Raw genomic sequence first — 16,419 nt, 5'->3', positions numbered from 1 at the left:
AGCATAGTGTTTTCTAGGTTCATCCATTTTATAGTGTGTGCATTTTGTTTTCCAAATAGTATTTCATTGTGTAGGTACATCACATTTTGTTTATCCACTCACTAGATATTTGGGTTACATCCACTTTTTGGCTGTTATGAATCATACTAATGTGAAAATTCAGTTAAGTTTTGTGTGCTTTCATTTGCTTTGGATCTGTACCTGGGAATTGCTGGATCCTTTGATAACTCTTGAATTTAACCATTTGAGGATCTATCAGACTTTCGCCCTAGTGGCTGAAATACTTAAATTCCTACCAGTAATCTATGAGCGGTGCAGTGTGTATACATCTTTGCTAACACTTATTTTCTTTCAATGGAATATTTTATAAATAGAGGAATCTCAGATTTTAGATTTTATTTTACTACATTTTTTACCTTCTAGAGCCAAAATCTGATATTTGCTTGAGTTCCCTTTCTAAGGACAGACTCAGAACATTTAGATTCCTTAAAGTTTCTTAACAATTCTTAATAATGTCATGCTGCCTATTAGTTAAACTTGTTCAATCTCTAAGTCGTGTCCGACTCCACAACCCATGGACTGCAGCATGTGAGGCTTCTTTGTCCTTTACTGTCTCTCAGAGTTTGCTCACATTCGTGTCCGTTGAGTCAGTGATGCTATCTCACCATCTCATCCTCTGCTGCTCCCTTCTTTGGCCTTCAGTCTTTCCCAGCATCAGGGTCTTTTCCAGTGAGTCAGCTTTTTGCATTGAGTGGCCAAAGTATTGGAGCTTCAACATTAGTCCATCCAATAGAATATTCAGAGTTGATTTCCTTTAGGATTGAATGAATGGTTGATCTCCTTGCTGTCCAAGGGACTCGTAATAGTCTTAACACCACAGTTGAAAAGCATCAGTTCTTCGGTGCTCAGTCCAGCTGAGCACCAGCTCTTACTCTTATGGTCCAACTCTCACATCCATACATGACTACTGGAAAAACCATAGCTTTGACTATATGGACCTTTGTTGGCAGTGATATCTCTGCTTTTAATATGCTGTCTAGGTTTTTCATAGCTTTTCTTCCAAGAAGCATATATCTTTTAATTTCATGGCTGAAGTCACTGTCTGCAGTGATTTTAGAACCCAGGAAAAGAACATCTGCCACTGTTTCCACTTTTCCCCTTTCTGTTTGCCATGAAGTGATGGGACCGGATGCTGTATCTTTTTGAACATTCAAAGTTTTTCGAATGTTGAGTTTTATGCCTGATTTTTCACTCATCAAGAGGCTCTTAAGTTCCTCTTCATGTTCTGCCCTTAGGGTGATATTATCTGCATATCTGAGGTTGTTGATCTCTCTCCCAGCAATCTTGATTCCAGCTTGAGCTTTGTCTGACCCATTGTTTTGCGTGATGTACTCTGTATATAAGTGAAATTAGCAGGGTGACAGTATACAGTCTTCTGACATACTCTTTTTTCCAGTTTTGAACTGTCAAATTAGGTTGCTCTAGTTGGGGAGGAGGGGTTAATTGTTCTTTTAATCTTCATTTGCCTGATATGAATGGCGCAGCAGTGTAAACTTTATAGTTACAGAGATGTTTATTTAATTTAAAATATGACGAGATGACATCGTTCTGCCTCATGAAAACAGTGAAGTGACACAGATTTATGTCTCATGTCTTATTCTCTGTAGTGATTCTTTGAATACCTCCCTACCAATGACCAGTGCAGTACAGAACTCCACCTACACAACTTCCGTCATTACCTCGTCCAGTCTGACCAGCTCCTCTTTGAGCTCCACTAGTCCAGTAACCACGTCTTCCTCCTACGACCAGAGTTCTGTGCATAACAGGATCGCATACCAAAGCTCTGTGAGTCCGTCGGAGTCAGCTCCAGGAACCATCACGGCAAGTGGTTTTTCAGGTTTACTCTCACAGGAAATTCCAGTTGGAGCTTGATATGTAGTTTGGGAAATTTCCTTTTAGAAAATTTCATTTTAGAAATCGGCTAACCTTTTGAGAAGAATCCATATATATAGTTTGTGGCCATCTCGTTTGAAACCTGTGTTTCACGCACCCATACACAGGGATTGTGTGAATGGCCCCAGACGCCTGGTATACGGATAGTGTAGGATACACTCTGAGTTGTGCAGTGGTTTCGGTGGGGTGGGTAGGGACTCTAGTCTAATGTTTCACTGTCCTGTAAGGCAGACATTCAGGCATTACTACTGAGAGCTACTTTAGAGTGCTGAGAACATGGAAATAATAGAAACAGTTGAATTGCCGTAGCAGACATTTGGATACATTTTTTTTTCTTAAGTTTCCTTCTAAGATTATGAGGAAATATTTGCATGTATTGACTTAAGAGTTTTTTCCTCCCTTTCTTTTCCATCTTTCATGTTGGATGTTTTCCTCAAATGTTTGATGAATCTATTGTGCCCTGCTGCTACTGCTAAGTTGCTTCAGTCGTGTCTGACTCTGTGCGACCCCATAGATGGCAGCCCACTAGGCTTCTCTGTTCCTGGGATTCTCCAGGCAAGAACACTGGAGTGGGTTGCCATTTCCTTCTCCATGAAAGTGAAGTCGCTCAGTTGTGCCCAGCTCTTAGCAACCTCATGGACTGCAGCCCACCAGGCTCCTCCGTCCATGGGATTTTCCAGGCGAGAGTACTGGAGTGGGTTGCCATTGCCTTCTCTGTCTATTGTACCCACTTAACACTAAAACTGTCTATAGGGGTAGGTTGTTGGACATCGGCTTCAGTGAGGGACAGTGTGGTTGGCCGTTTCTGTAGGGGTGGAAGCTCGTTCATCAGCCCTATGGGCCTTTCCTGTTGGGTTTATTTGGATTCTTCAGGGACTCTTCTTCCAGTCTCTTCCCTGTAGGACCTATACCTGTCTGTCAGTGTTTTAAAAGCCTAGTGTGAAGAGAAGGCTGCCATTAAATATTCATTGATGAAGTTTAGAGCCTGTGGGAGAAGGTGGAAGGGGGCGTTCACCCTTCTGTGCAGAGTTTAAAAAATTCTCTAACATTTAGCCCTGCCTTGACACCCAGTTCCAAAGTTATGTGATATATATTAGTACTGAGTTGCTTGGTATGGTTCTTGGATATAAGTTGAGTGGTTTTCTGGTTTTCTCAACTACTTGCTTAGGATTTGGCTTTACCAGGTCAGCTAAGTCAGTTACTATCTGGCATCTGCTTTCTACTGTATAAAATCTTGCTGCTCTCATTTTCCACCTGTATTTCTCTTTCTGGATTGATACTTTTTTAAAAAGCCATGTGTTTTCGATATATATTGTATAAGAAGAAGTTTATTTTTGTGACTTCCAGCATGATAGCCACATGTGGTAGTTTAAATTAAATATACAATTAAAAGTTCAGCTCCTCTGACACACCACGATTTAAATGTTGTCTAGATATGGTTGGTCAGTCACTATAGTAGACAGCCAAGTACAGACAGACAGTATTTCCACTATTGCAGAATATTCTGTTCCCTTGGAAAGTGCTGGTCTTTAGTGTGTAAGACATAAATCAGACCATTTCTTTAAATCTCTGTTAAATCTCTGTCATCTGCACGACATCTCAGTTCCAACTCTAAGTTGACCTCTTGTTCTTGTTGTCCATATCACTGTTCAACTCATTTCTTGCTCAGCTAATTGAACCAGATTTCTGATCTCTTTTGATCATTTGATGTTATTTTTGTTCCCAGCATGCTTCTGCCTAGAATTTCCTTCATCCCAAATAACATGGCTTCTTTATTGTATCAGTTTGTCCATTGCTTGTGAAATTTTTGTTTCTGTTTTTAATAGTTTTAAATTCGAAGTTATTTAATTAATTTAGTTAATTTAAATTAATTGTAGTTAATTTACAATGTTGTGTTAGTTTCACATGTACAGCAAAGTGATTCAGTTATATGTGTATATTCTTTTTCAGATTCCTTTCCATTGTAGGTTATAAGATATGGAACATGGTTCACTGTGATACACAGTGGGACCTTACTGTTCGAATGTTTGTATTTTTTTTTAAGGTTTATTTATTTAAAATTTGAGTATAATTGCTTTATAATTTTGTGTTGGTTTCTGCCATACATCAACAAGTCAGCCTGGGGCTTCCCTGGTGGCTCAGATGGAAGGAATCTGCCTGCAATGCAGGAGACCCACATTCAGTCTCTGGGTCGGGAACATCGTCTGGAGAAGGGAATGGCAACCCACTCTAGTATTCTTGCTAGAGAATTCCATGGACAGAGGAGCCTGGAGGGGACAGTCCATGGGGTTGCAAAGAGTTGGACACAACTGAAGGACTAACACTTTCACTTTTACATACACATATATCCCCTCCCTCTTGAAACTCCCTCCCACCTCCCACCCCATCCCACCCCTCTAGGTTGTCACAGAGCAGCAGTTTGAGCTTCCCACGTCATACAACAAATTCCCAGTGGCTATCTATTTTTACGTGTGGTCCAGGGTTTGTATTTTAAAAATGATTTTCTAGATGAAATGTTCCCAAGATGTGATGGCAGCTGTTTCATTCTTCTTTTCCTCTCTTTGTGTCTAGTGAGATTTTTCAGCTCTCTGGGTCTTCCTTGCTGCAAGGACTTTATCTTGTTGTGGTGTACCGTTTTCTCATGGTGGCTTGTCTTGTTGCAGGGCATAGGCTCTAAGGCATGGGGACTTCAGTAGTTGTGGCTCTCAGGCTCTAGAGCACAGGCTTAATTTATAGTTTTGGGGTATGGGGTTAGTTGCTCCAAGGCATGTGGGATCTTCCTAGATCAGGGATTGGACCCATGTTTCCTGCATTGATAGGTGGATACTCTACCACTGAGCCACTAGGGAAGCCCTGGTATAGTTTTAAGAAGACTTTGTATGTCGGTTTTGTGCTGTCTTGGAGGAATATGCTTGATGTCACGTGTGTATACGTACCGAGTGGTGAGCCATTGTTGAGAGGAAGGCAGAATGACGGAGCTTTGTCTGCTCTCCATGTGCCCTTTGTACTGATGTTCCCTTCTCTGAGTCTTTGAGCTCTTGTTGTGCTTTGTTTTTTTCCCTAGCAGTTCTGTTTTATTGTCTACATTTCTTGTAAATAATCTCAAATTGTTTTAAGAATAAAATGTATGTAGGATTTTATGAAAAGAAAGTGTACTGAATTTCTGTTCTGAGAAGATCATCTCCTCAGCTTCCTTGTCCCATCCAGAGCCTGTCTGAGCCCTGTAGTCTCCACTGTCAGTTACTGTTTTTTTTTAAATAATAACTTTATTTTTTAATTGATTGGCTGTGCTGGGACTTCACTGCCACAGAAGCTTTTCTCTAGTTTTGGCGAGCAGGGGCCTCTCTCTAGTTGGGACGCACGGGCTTCTCACTGCCGTGGCTTCTCTTGTTTCTGAGCACAGGCTTCTGGGCACATGAGCTTTAGTAGTTGCCTCCCAGGCTCTAGAGCACTGGCTCAGTAAATGTGGCACATGGGCTTAGTTGCTCTACTGCATGTGGGGTCTTCCTGGATCGACTCAACCCTGTATCTTCTGCCTTGGCAGGAGTGGCCCTTTACCAATGAGCCACCAGCGAAGCCCTCAGTCTCTCTGCCGGGTCTCCACACCCCATCTGTGGAAGTAAAGTTTTCTTTGTGAGGATGCCTCCTTCTGTTTGAAAGTTCTAGGGAAGTGCTTCATGGTTAACTGAGACCAATTGAATGATATAAAATATGATAATTCCTTGCATGAAAGTTACCTTCATTATAATTTGGAAACACTTACTTTCTAGTATGTGGGATACTCAGGAGACAGAATGTCCATTAGATAGAAAGGCTTGTGGTGATTTCAATATAGTGAGAGTTCCCAAGTCTTGCCTATGGCTTAATAATTTTTAGGACTGTTTCATTGCTTCCTGTGCTTTTGGTCTTATTTTTTATTCTTATTACTTCCTTAAATAACCAGTTTGGGGATTTATTAAGAATTTGTTGTATTGCCTCTCCTTTTCTTAAGAAACAAAATAAAACAGGTCATAGTTCTTTGCTAAATTCATAATCTTCATATGTTTGTGGTTAAATCCCAACTTAGGTTGTCATTCGATGGAGGGTTTACTTACTTTATTTTCTCTTTCTTATAGAATGGACATGGTGGTAGTCGAAGTCAGCAGACAGTAGACAGTAAGTATATGAGCTAACTATTCTTGTTGTGGCTGGTGGAAACCACAGACAGAAAAAGAGCATAGCTGATGTGGTGGGGAAAATGATTGGCCAATGGCTAATTCTGCAAAAGTAGTCCTTTTCCATCTTTCCTGATAGCTATCTCTGACTCATCATTGGCAACATTTCTTTCAGTTTAGAGTTGAGCTAAAGAGGCCCTGTGACCAGACTGTAGGTGATGGTATTACTAGAAATATATCTACAGGAAGAAGGGGGTCTTGTATCATTCTGCTGTCTTTAAGACTGCATCCCAAGTGTGGTGTGTAGGTTGGATTTAAAATATGCTTTTCTCAGAGGCCCAGATTCCAGGAAGTTTCAGAGGGCTTTCACTTCAGTAATGTGAAAGATGTTTAAAGCAGAAATTGCATGCTGGTTCATGAGAGAGAGAAAATGTTGCTCACTATAAATACTTGGGAGAAATGGAGGGAGAGCCCACCAAATCTAGTATAGCTCAGTTAATGTAGGTGTTAATGTAGGTGAATTCCCATTAGTTGTTCCCTTTGTTCTTGGCTTCTTTATCAACGATTATGGTCATAATCTAAAATGAAACCGATTTTCATCGATCATTCAGTGAAGCAAATGGATATCTATTGGGTATGGAAGCCAGAAAGACCCTCTTTTTATTTAGAAATTTGGGGGAGGGTGGCTGTGGAATTTTGCCAGACCAGGAATGGGCCTCAGTTGGAATTGAAATGACACATTGATTTACCCAGAGTTGGATTTGCTGTTGAGGGACCACCAGAGCAACAGATAAGGGTACATCTAAGAACACTAGATGTCACAGGAAGTGTGAATTACTTAATCTGTGGTGGAAAGTTTCTTTGGCCCAGGTGTGGGGTCGAGAACACACAGAGGTTTACTAACAGATTTTATTTGGAGATTTCAAGTGAGATAATGAGATGTGAGATGTCCATAAAACAGTGTGCATTTTAGGTAGGTTTTTATCTGCCATGTCCTCTTCTCCAACCATCTCTCTTTCTTTCTCTCTCTCTCTCTCTCTCACACACACACACACACACACACACACACACACACACACCCGTCACACTCAATTCACCACACACTTTTTATGAACCTGTCATTGATGTGATCCAACACCCAGGGAGGTGAGTTTTGGGCCGGGGACATCTGTGGTGTCTTTATCTGATTTCTGGAAGAACAGGTGCCATTTGGGAAGGCCTGCCAGTGACAAGCCTTGGGTGTGAGGACACTCTAAGAACTGAGCATGCCCAGTGTTGCTCTGTCACTGCCCGTGCTGGCTGTCGAGCTGTCCTCCCTTTCGGAGACTAGCTCATAACCCCTGGACTCTCAGGGCCTCCCGAAGCAAGGTGCTGCCCCCTCCTAACTGCAGAAGACAATGATGCTTTATTTCCAAGCACATATCTGAGTTGTATGTGTGGAGGCACGAAAACTGAGTCTTTCCTGCAGTTGGGATTGATTGCATTCTTATTCTTCTGAAAGCCTAATGCGTGCATTTATGTGCTCTAACGTCTGTTCTGTTGAAGTGTGTGCAAAGAAAATGCTCACTTTTGGAAGTAGCCGTGGAGGGCAGGGGTGTCTTCCTCAGGTTTTAGGTGTATGTGATTCTCCATTGTATGTACCCTGGAGAGGACTCTCAGCCCCTTGCTCCCCTCTACTGGCAATGAACTTTCCCAAGGTCAGCCTGCTGTGATACTCATTTGATAGAAGCAGACCTAACCCCTGGGTGGGTCCCCCACCACGTGGTCACTGTCCCTTGTTGTGTTCATGTTGTGACCGTATTTGTCAGTCTCTGAGCCTCTTTCCGTGTCTGGGTGTAGCTCAGGGTCAGGTTCCTTTAGTCGGGAGGATTTGACCTGCACATTGGGGCTGTGTGTGATGGTAAAGATGTATCTCCCTCCTCGCCTGGGGCCTGTGTTCCAACCATCCTTCCCACCATCACAGCAGACAGGGCAGGGCCTGCCTGCAGCCTACTCATGCATTGTCCCCTGGGGTGTCACTGTGTGTGTGTCACAACCCAGCCAGCCTGTCACAAAACATTGAGCATTTCTCCGATACTCACTGTTGGTTCTAGAGCTAAACTGATCTGTTTCTTACAGCTACTTCATCCGTTCCAGCTCCAAAGACAACAGACCCTCCTTCTGCCCTCCCATCTGTGGCCTCCTTGCCCAGCACCACCTCCTGCACTCCGCTTCTGCCCCCTGCATCCCAGCACACTGCCACTCTGCCCTCTCTCTCCCAGCCTGGGGACCTGTCCAGCAGTCCCCTCTCTCAGCTCAGCAGGTACGGGGACAACAGGGACCCAGAGTCCGAGGCACCAAGGCCAAGTCCTGGAGCTTCTGGATGGCTGTGTCCATGGACAGAGCCCACGTGCCCCTGCCTGTCGTCCTGGCCGTTTGCAGTGATGCTGTGTGGCAGGGCTGGGGTCTCAGGCGCCGGGTGTGAAAGCCTTGCCGGCCTGTAATGCCTCTGCTGTCACACAGCCCTGGGTCTTTGGGGATGGGGTGGGGTCAAAGGGTCGCTTCTGCTCCTCTTCAGCCCTCAGGAGAGGGCCCCATGCCTCGCCCCTGCCCCACATTCTGGGCCCCATCACTGTGATGTGGGGTGAAAGTGCTAGGGGATTTCTGAGCAGGTCTCTTGTGTGGCACTTGCTGTGGGTTCAAAGATGTGTGATCAACACAGGCATGGGAGGACTGGACTGGTGGGTCTTCACCTACCTTCTGAGCAGAATTCTCCTCTTGCCTCATGCAGCCTGGAGCAGAAGCCAGGCTTCTTGGATTCTGCATTTGATGGGCATTCAAGCTCTGGTGTTCGGGGCCGACGTAGGAACTTTCTTCCCACACACACAGATTTAAGGAGGTCTCCAAGGCTGACTGTTTTTAGTACAATCCTGTTCTTACCATTTACAGTCTCAGAGCAGATGGTTAGAGCTGCCTGAAGCGGGCTCTGTAGGTTCCCAGGGAAGGATGTCCTGGATCCTCATGGCGAGTGAGCAAGCCTTTAGGTCATTTCTAACCACGGAACACCTGTCTGAGGTGATGTGGAATGAAGGGTGTCCAGCCAGGCCTTCCCGTGGGGAGACAAGGCGAGCTCGTGGGTAGCCTGTCTGGCCAAGCGGCCCCTGGTATGGAGGGCCGTGGTGGACACGTGGCGCCGTCTTGTTTTCCAGCTCCCTCTCCAGCCACCAGAGCAGCCTCGCCTCCACGCACATGCCGCTCTCCGCCAGCACATCCCACACAGTAAGTGTTCCTGCTTCCCCACCCACTCCCTTCTTAGCCAGCTTGGAGCCTAGGCATGGGCAGGGTTGGAGGAGGCTGTAGTTGTGAATCTGATTATCTGGATACTCTAATCACTTGGCTGTGCTGTCTCATCTTGGTTCGTGGTTTGAACAGATAATTTCCTAGGCCCCACGGAGGACATGTGGTTCACGCCTCTGTGGTGAAATCGGCTCTCCAGACCTGATGCGATGGGCAGGGCTGTCAGGTGGTGGATTTGTTCCCCAGAATTCACTGTTCATTCTAGGAGACCTTTCTGCCTGGCAGGGTTGGTTTTATTTTCTGGGGCTTCTTATGTTGGGGTCTTTGCAAGCTTTATTAGAGGAAAGTCGACTTGTTGCTAACTTCTGCTTGGCACCTGTTGCGTGTGTTCTCAGTCATGTCTGACTCTCCGTGACCCTGTGGACTGGGCTGTGCTGAAAGTCCAGTTTTATCGAGAGCAGTGCTTCTGGAGAATACTCTGGTACTTTGTGAAGTCCATTGTAGGGAGAGTGTGTGAAGGGAAAGGAAGAGTCTGTGTGTCTTTGAGACGGACCGATGGTCCAGCCAGTGTTACCGCATCCAGTGTGTGTGGTCATGGGGCCTTCACTCCTGCCAGCCCAGGCCGTCTTCTCCAGCTCAGGGGTGGGGGCTTTGGGAAAGTCCTGTTGCAGAAACATGTGTGGAGGGGCAAGAACAGAAGTGCAGGCGGGGTCCGGCTGGGAGGTCCTGATGTGCTGAAGGGTGACCCTGGATCATGGCTACTGAAGTCTTGGCATCTAAGCTTGGAGCCGGGAGCATGGTCTCGGCTCAGTCTAGACCATGGGATGAGGCAGCGTAGGGGGTGGAGACAGTTCCAAAAGCTGGAAGAGACTGGAACATGGAAGGAAAGGTGCCAGGAAAGAACCAAGTGCCCCCTCCCAGGAGACAGCAGGCTTCCACAAGGTAGGAGTAGGTGGTCTTCAAGCAGGGAGGGAAGTTTTGGGCCCAGGTGAATAGGGCAGTTGGGAAATTGGCAAATTAGTTTCTTCTGAAGAAGTCAAATCTTTTGCTATAGAATGAAGTGGTGGGAAAGGTTCAGTCCTGTCTTTCATCAGTATCTGGCCAACATTGTGGCATTCCTATTCTAGCTTAAGTGAAATTGGTTTATACATAATTCTTTGCTTGAAACACACAGATCACTGTCTTCCTAGCAGAGGTTGGTGTGACTGTCTCTGTCCTTGGAGTAAGCTGCCTGCCCACCACCTATACCCTGTATTTGGCCCTGAGATGTCCCCTTTGTGAGCCCTGGAGCGCTGACCTCCCATCCTGGGCTCCCATCTCATGGTCCGCTGCACTGTCTTAGCAGGAACCGTGTCATACGGTCCCAGTGGCCACAACCAGAACTCGCTGTGTAGTTGCTAAGGTGGTCACTGAGTCACAAGACTCAATAACAAAAGACATAAAAGACACACACTGAAAAGTTTTTGTCTTTTCTACTTGGTTTTGCCCCTTTTCCTATTATTTTCTTGATCTTCTAGAGTTTGTTTTCTTAACCTATCAAATGCATACACAGTCATTTCCCTTTCTGCTCTTTGCCTTGTCCTGTCATGTAAATGGGAACGTTCTATACAGTTTCCTGTATCTTTTCCCCTCACTCAACAGTGTATCTTTAGGTTTCTGTGTTGGATCAGAGTTCTTTGTTCTTTTTTCACAGCTCTGCTGCATTGCATTATGTGGTAGTCCTCCTCTGATGGAACTTGAGGGCCATTTTCAGTTTTGATATCCCAGAAATACTGCGGGTTTGGTTTTAGACCACTGCTATAAAGTGAATAATGTGGGAGAGTCGGTCACAGAAATCTTTTGATTTTTTTAGTGCATAGAAGTTTTGTTCACACTCTAGTCTATTACGTGTGCAATAATGATATGTCTAAAAAATACAATATATTTATCTTTTTTCTTTTTGCCTCTAAAAAATACAACATATTTATCTTTTTTTCTTTTTGCCTTGCTGCAATAACATTATGTCTAAAAAATACAACATATTTTTCTTTTTCCCTTGCTGATCCTGTGGTATGCAGGATCTTAATTCCCCAACCAGGGATCCAACCCATGACCCCTGCAGTGGAAGCATGGGGGTTTTCACCAGCAGACTGCCAAGGAAGTCCCCCAATATATATATCTTAGTTAATAAATACATTAGCTAAAAATGCTGGCCATCACCTGAGCCTTCGAGCAGGCTGTAATCTTTCTGCATTTGTAACATCACAGGTCATTGATCATCATAACAAATATTATGAAAAGTTTTGAAATATTGTGAGAATTACCAAAATGTGACACAGAGACGAAAAGTAAGCCAGCGCTGTTGGAAAATTGGCACCAGTAGACTTGCTTGACCCCCCAGTTGCCTTGGACCTTCACTTTGTAGGAAACGCAGTACTTGCAAAGCACAAGAACATGAGATGTACCTGTGCAGACAGTGGTGTACAGCCTTCTGCACATGCTGTGTCTGCAGGATAGACTCCGAGGTGGCATTGCTGGGCATTTATCATATTACTCTGCATAGTGATTTCAACCCACTTTACCTCTCATTGGCAAACAGTGAAGTGTCCTCTTTCTCCACTGCCTCCCAAAATGATGTTACCAAATATTTGTATTTTTCTAATATGTTAATAGAAAAATGACCTGTCAGTATAGTGTTTAACTGAAAGAGCTTGAGCCATCTATTTTATACATTGGTAAACCATTAAATTTCCTTTTGGTTGAGATGTTTACATTTTTATGTCCAGTTTTGGTATTTATTTCTATAGTTGGGAGACTAGTAAGTAGCCCTTTGTGATGGGAAGTGCAAATATTTTTCCTAGGTTTGTTGTTTTAGAAACAGTTTTGATTTTTAAATAGTCATGTATATCATAATCTGTCAGAGCCAGATCTCTCCCACTTTGTAAAGGATCTCGTCTTTTCTCCTACCTTTCGTGGTCTAGGGAAGGTGTGGTCAGCTGTGCTCTCCTGGGCCCATCTGGAGAGCTGAGTGACGGCCCCATCACATGGACTAAGCGGGCCAGCAGCCTGTCTTCTTCACAGATTCGAGAGGTGGAAGGGCAGATTTAGGGACCCTTTCAGGGCCCACTCAAGGCAGGAGAGGCTTTCTGGATGACTCCTGAGTGCCTATGGATTCCCCCTACTCCCCACACTGCCAGTTTTTTTTTTTTAATCCTGTGGTTGAAAGGTTGGGTGGCCAGTGACATCACAGTGCAGTGGTCAGAGCTGTTTCTGACTCTGGCTGGTGTCCTTGGATGGAAGCTGGGCTCTGTGCAGGGGATCGTGAGGTGTGGGTAGTGGGCGCCTCAGCTCCACTCTGGGCCCTTCTCTCGCTGGTCTGTCTCTCCATCTCGGTAGAAGGGGCAGGAGCCCTGGGGAGCCCTGGGAGACCAGAATTTTCGGAGTCTGCACTTGCTGAACCGGATCTGGTTGCGACTGCCTAGGCGGGCAGGGCAGCCTGTGGGGCTGGGACCTGCACAGTCATCTGGGCCCTGGAAGACAGTGCACGCTGTCCTTTCTCCTGGTCTTTCCCGTTCTTCAGCTTCGCGTCAGTTTCCCAGCTTCTTTGTGGTGCACATGTTCAGTCTTACAGAGCCTTTTCTTCTGTCTTCGGCCCTCACTTTGCCTAACTAGGTATATCTCGTCTAGCTTCCTCTCAACCCTCAAAACCCTCCCTGCCACCTTGGTACTTGGCGCTCAGGCTCTTCAAAGCTTTCGCTGGGCTTTGCCCTTCTTTCCTTGGTGGCTCTTCTCAGGAAGGCCTAGGGCAGGGCCATGCCCTTTCTGGTATAGACCCTGAGGACCTAGAGAATATCCTCACATGCTGGAGCAAAGGCCACCTGCGGCTTCAAGTCAGAGTGCCCAGGAGGCCTTGCCTTGGGCTGGGCTGCTGTGGCCCCGGGCTCCATTCTCCTGATATTTTATGAGGTGGGTTTTCACCTCCTATTGAGATTCTCTGTGTTCATCTATAAACTAAGGTTTACTTGAGGTTTCTGTGCCTGTTTCAGTTACCAGAGCATGAGCAACTTGAGTGATTTTTAGGACGATTTTTGGTCATAAATCTCAGTTGTGGTGGTCTTGATACTCAGCTGACCAATTGTGTCCCTATGGCTTCAGTGAGGGGCCAAGGCGAGCACACAGGTCAGCCTGAGGCCATGGGCCCACAGCCCAGGCCAGTCCTCGTGCATTCTCTGCTCTGCCCCTAGATCCATGTGCCCTGGCTTTTCTGTTTTGCCAGCACGCCAGCGTGGACAGCGCCCCTTCCCTACAGCCCTCGGCCACCTTCTCAACGGCAGCAACTTCCGCCTCGAGCGCCGTGTCCTCAGGGCTCAGCTTGCCGAGCGGCATGAACACGGTCAACAGCCTGTGCCTGGGCAGTGCCCCCGGGAGTGCCCCCAGCAGCAGCGCCAGGGCTGTGCCTTTGATGACCTCAGGTGTGTCCCCGTGGCCTGGGAGGAGGCCCCGGTGGGCAGCCATGGGGGTTCACAGGCATTGAAAGCGCACAGCTGTGTCCGGCTCAGCCCCTGTGGGGTTCTTTTCTGTCCCATTGACCTCCTGAGGCCTGGTTCTTCCAGAGCTGGGATTGGGGTGGGGGCCAGATCCTGGCTGATGGTGAAATCAGTTTTGCGGGGGAGGATGCTCCCTGGACAGGATTTCCGGCAGCCTTTCTGCTTGTAGCGGTCCATTCTTTCCTGTCCTCACTCATCCCTGCAGCTGAGATGAGGGGGCAGCTCTCATGGGCTGCTCCTGGTCACTTTGTGTGACTGCCCATCAGCTAGACCTGGGCAGGCTGCGTGGGCCCAGCCGACAGTGGTTTGCCAGCAGCTCACCCCCTGCGGCCTAGCCTGTCCCTGTCCTGGGGCTACCCAGTCTGCTGCGTTCTGCTATGCCCCAGAAGCTGAGGAATTGTACTCATGTGGGGGCCATGTTACTCCATTTGATTTTTGCCCTATAGGCAAAGCGCCCCCTAACCTGCCTCAGGGGGTGCCTCCCCTGCTGCACAACCAGTACCTCGTGGGCCCCGGAGGACTGCTTCCTGCCTACCCGGTGAGCGCTCCCGGCTTCCCTCAGCCCAGCTGGCCTTGGGGGGTCTTGAGTTGCCCCCGTTGTCCCTGAGGGCAGCTCTGCCCTCAGACCCTGGGCCTTTCTCTAGCTGGACTCAGTCAAGGTGGGGCGTCTGCCCACAGCAGCTCGTCCCCGTCTCCTTCCTGCATGTGTCCTCCACCTCCAGCCTTGTTTTTGGCCCCATATGGGATGGCCTGTGGCCTCTTACAGCTTTTGTGTCCCCATGCAGATTTACGGCTATGACGAGCTCCAGATGCTGCAGTCACGGCTGCCAATGGTGAGTGGGGTTTGGGGGAGGCTGGGGGCTTCAGGCTCTGAGTCTCACGTACCCCACCTGCTGGCTGGCCCTCGGGACACGTCCCGCCTGAGGACTCCCTCAGCACCTCAGCCGGGAAAGCTGCTGTGATGGTGGTGCCTGGAGCAGCTATAGTCTGGGCACCTTGAAGTTCTTTGGGACCTGGGCCTCAGTAGGCAGTGCCTCTAGCAAATGTGGGTCCTTCTCTCCCCTTAAGCCTCCCCCCATTAAAAACAAAACAACCGACCAGGATATGGGGTTACTTGTCTGTCCCTAGGCTTTTTATAAAGTCCTGTCCTTCAGAGTGCCATCTAGTGTCTAGCTTCTGCAGTGGCCATTGGTGATGGCAGCGTCGTTCTTTGGAGTGAGTGGCTGGAGCAAAGGGCCCTTCCAGGTTTAGCCTGCCATCTGTTTGTAAGATTGCTGGCCCTGGGATCTCTCTGATTGCTGCAGCCTCACTCTGAGGTCAGTGTTGCCTGTCTATCTCGGCCCTTGCTCCCAGGATGAGGCACTGGGCCTTCTCTGGGATGTGGCCGAATGAATAGGACCCAGTGCAGGAGCAGGACATGAGGAGGCATGCGCCCTGCCTGGACAGCCTGCAGGCTCCTGTCCTGCCGCCCCCTTCTTGGTCTGCTGCTGAGCAGACTCCTGCTCATTCTCAGCGGTCTGGGCATCTGTCGCGTTGTCAGGGAGTAATGCTATCTGGACACTGATGTCAGCTCTGTTGGGCACGGGCTTTCCTTTTCCCCAAGTGAAGGTGAGGTGTCCTTTGTCAGACTGAAGACTGGAGTGGAGTGCCCCCTGCCCCCCAACCCCGACACTCTGTGCAGGGTGAGGTGGCCTCCACAAGTAGTGTTGCCTGCTCTGGGCTGACCGCAGAGAGCTCAGGGAGCTGTGGGCACCGGGCCCAGTGGCTGAAGCTTGTTTCTCTTGGGAGACTCTTTCATCTGCTGGAGTATTTCCCGAGGCTTGGAGCTGGGCTGCTCTTCCCCAGTGTGCAAACCAGCAGCCACTGCAAACCCATGCTACTGCCTGAGGGCCTTTGGGGCTTTCTGCCCACATCCCCAGAGGGCCCAGAAAGGTATTGAGGATGTCCTGGCAGATTTCTATGGTGTAAAACAGAACTTCGGGTTTCTGGGGATGCCTTAAGCCCTAGGGCTTCGCAGGGAAACTAGGAAACGCGGCCCAGGTCCTCCTGACACTCAGGAAACCTTGCAGCCCCAGGGCCTCAGGGATGGAACGTGAGAGCTGGTTCTGAAAGACGAGTCTGTGTGTGGTGCTGGGTCGGGCCCCTCAGAGTGGCTTGGTGGGATTCTAGGCCCGGGAGTCGTCCTGCTTCATACTCCATTCATCTTTTTGTGCCTTAGAAGAAATCACTTGTAAGCCTGTCTTGCGAGGTAGAGATCTCTTTCCCCTTGGTCGTTTCCTAGGCTCTGGTGTGTTTTTGCTCGTTTCCATCTTCGGGTTTTCTTCTGTGAAAGAGCACCGCCTCCTGGGTTTCCTGCAGGCCTGTCCCCACTTGAACCGTACCAGCTGTGCTTTCCTAGCACCCCCTCCTCTCAGCCATTTTATGTCACAGGTGGATGCTGCTGAGGGTCACGGGCCAAATAAATTCAGTGCCTTCTCCAGTGAGAGGGACTCTAAGGGACAGCTAGGAAA

At 47.6% G+C, this 16,419-nt stretch overlaps 1 protein-coding gene and 1 non-coding gene across 4 annotated transcripts in view; both read left to right on the top strand.

Annotated features, from left to right (window-relative positions):
- Positions 1-16,419, top strand: part of UBAP2 (ubiquitin associated protein 2) — a 115,691-nt gene that overhangs the window by 96,138 nt on the left and 3,134 nt on the right. For all 3 annotated transcript variants that reach the window (XM_068973928.1, XM_068973927.1, XM_068973929.1), the window contains 7 exons: positions 1,668-1,881; positions 6,069-6,108; positions 8,226-8,409; positions 9,296-9,365; positions 13,639-13,834; positions 14,356-14,447; positions 14,695-14,742. In XM_068973928.1, the coding sequence (XP_068830029.1) occupies positions 1,668-1,881; positions 6,069-6,108; positions 8,226-8,409; positions 9,296-9,365; positions 13,639-13,834; positions 14,356-14,447; positions 14,695-14,742 (844 nt within the window). The remainder of the gene's footprint in view (positions 1-1,667; positions 1,882-6,068; positions 6,109-8,225; positions 8,410-9,295; positions 9,366-13,638; positions 13,835-14,355; positions 14,448-14,694; positions 14,743-16,419) is intronic.
- LOC138081583 (small nucleolar RNA SNORD121A) lies at positions 7,493-7,575 on the top strand. Its single transcript, XR_011145038.1, has one exon. It is a non-coding gene; the product is annotated as a small nucleolar RNA SNORD121A (small nucleolar RNA).

This window comes from Capricornis sumatraensis, chromosome 6 (genome assembly GCF_032405125.1).
Source record: "Capricornis sumatraensis isolate serow.1 chromosome 6, serow.2, whole genome shotgun sequence".
Lineage (NCBI taxonomy): Eukaryota > Metazoa > Chordata > Mammalia > Artiodactyla > Bovidae > Capricornis > Capricornis sumatraensis.
This window is presented reverse-complemented; position numbering and strand designations above follow the sequence as displayed.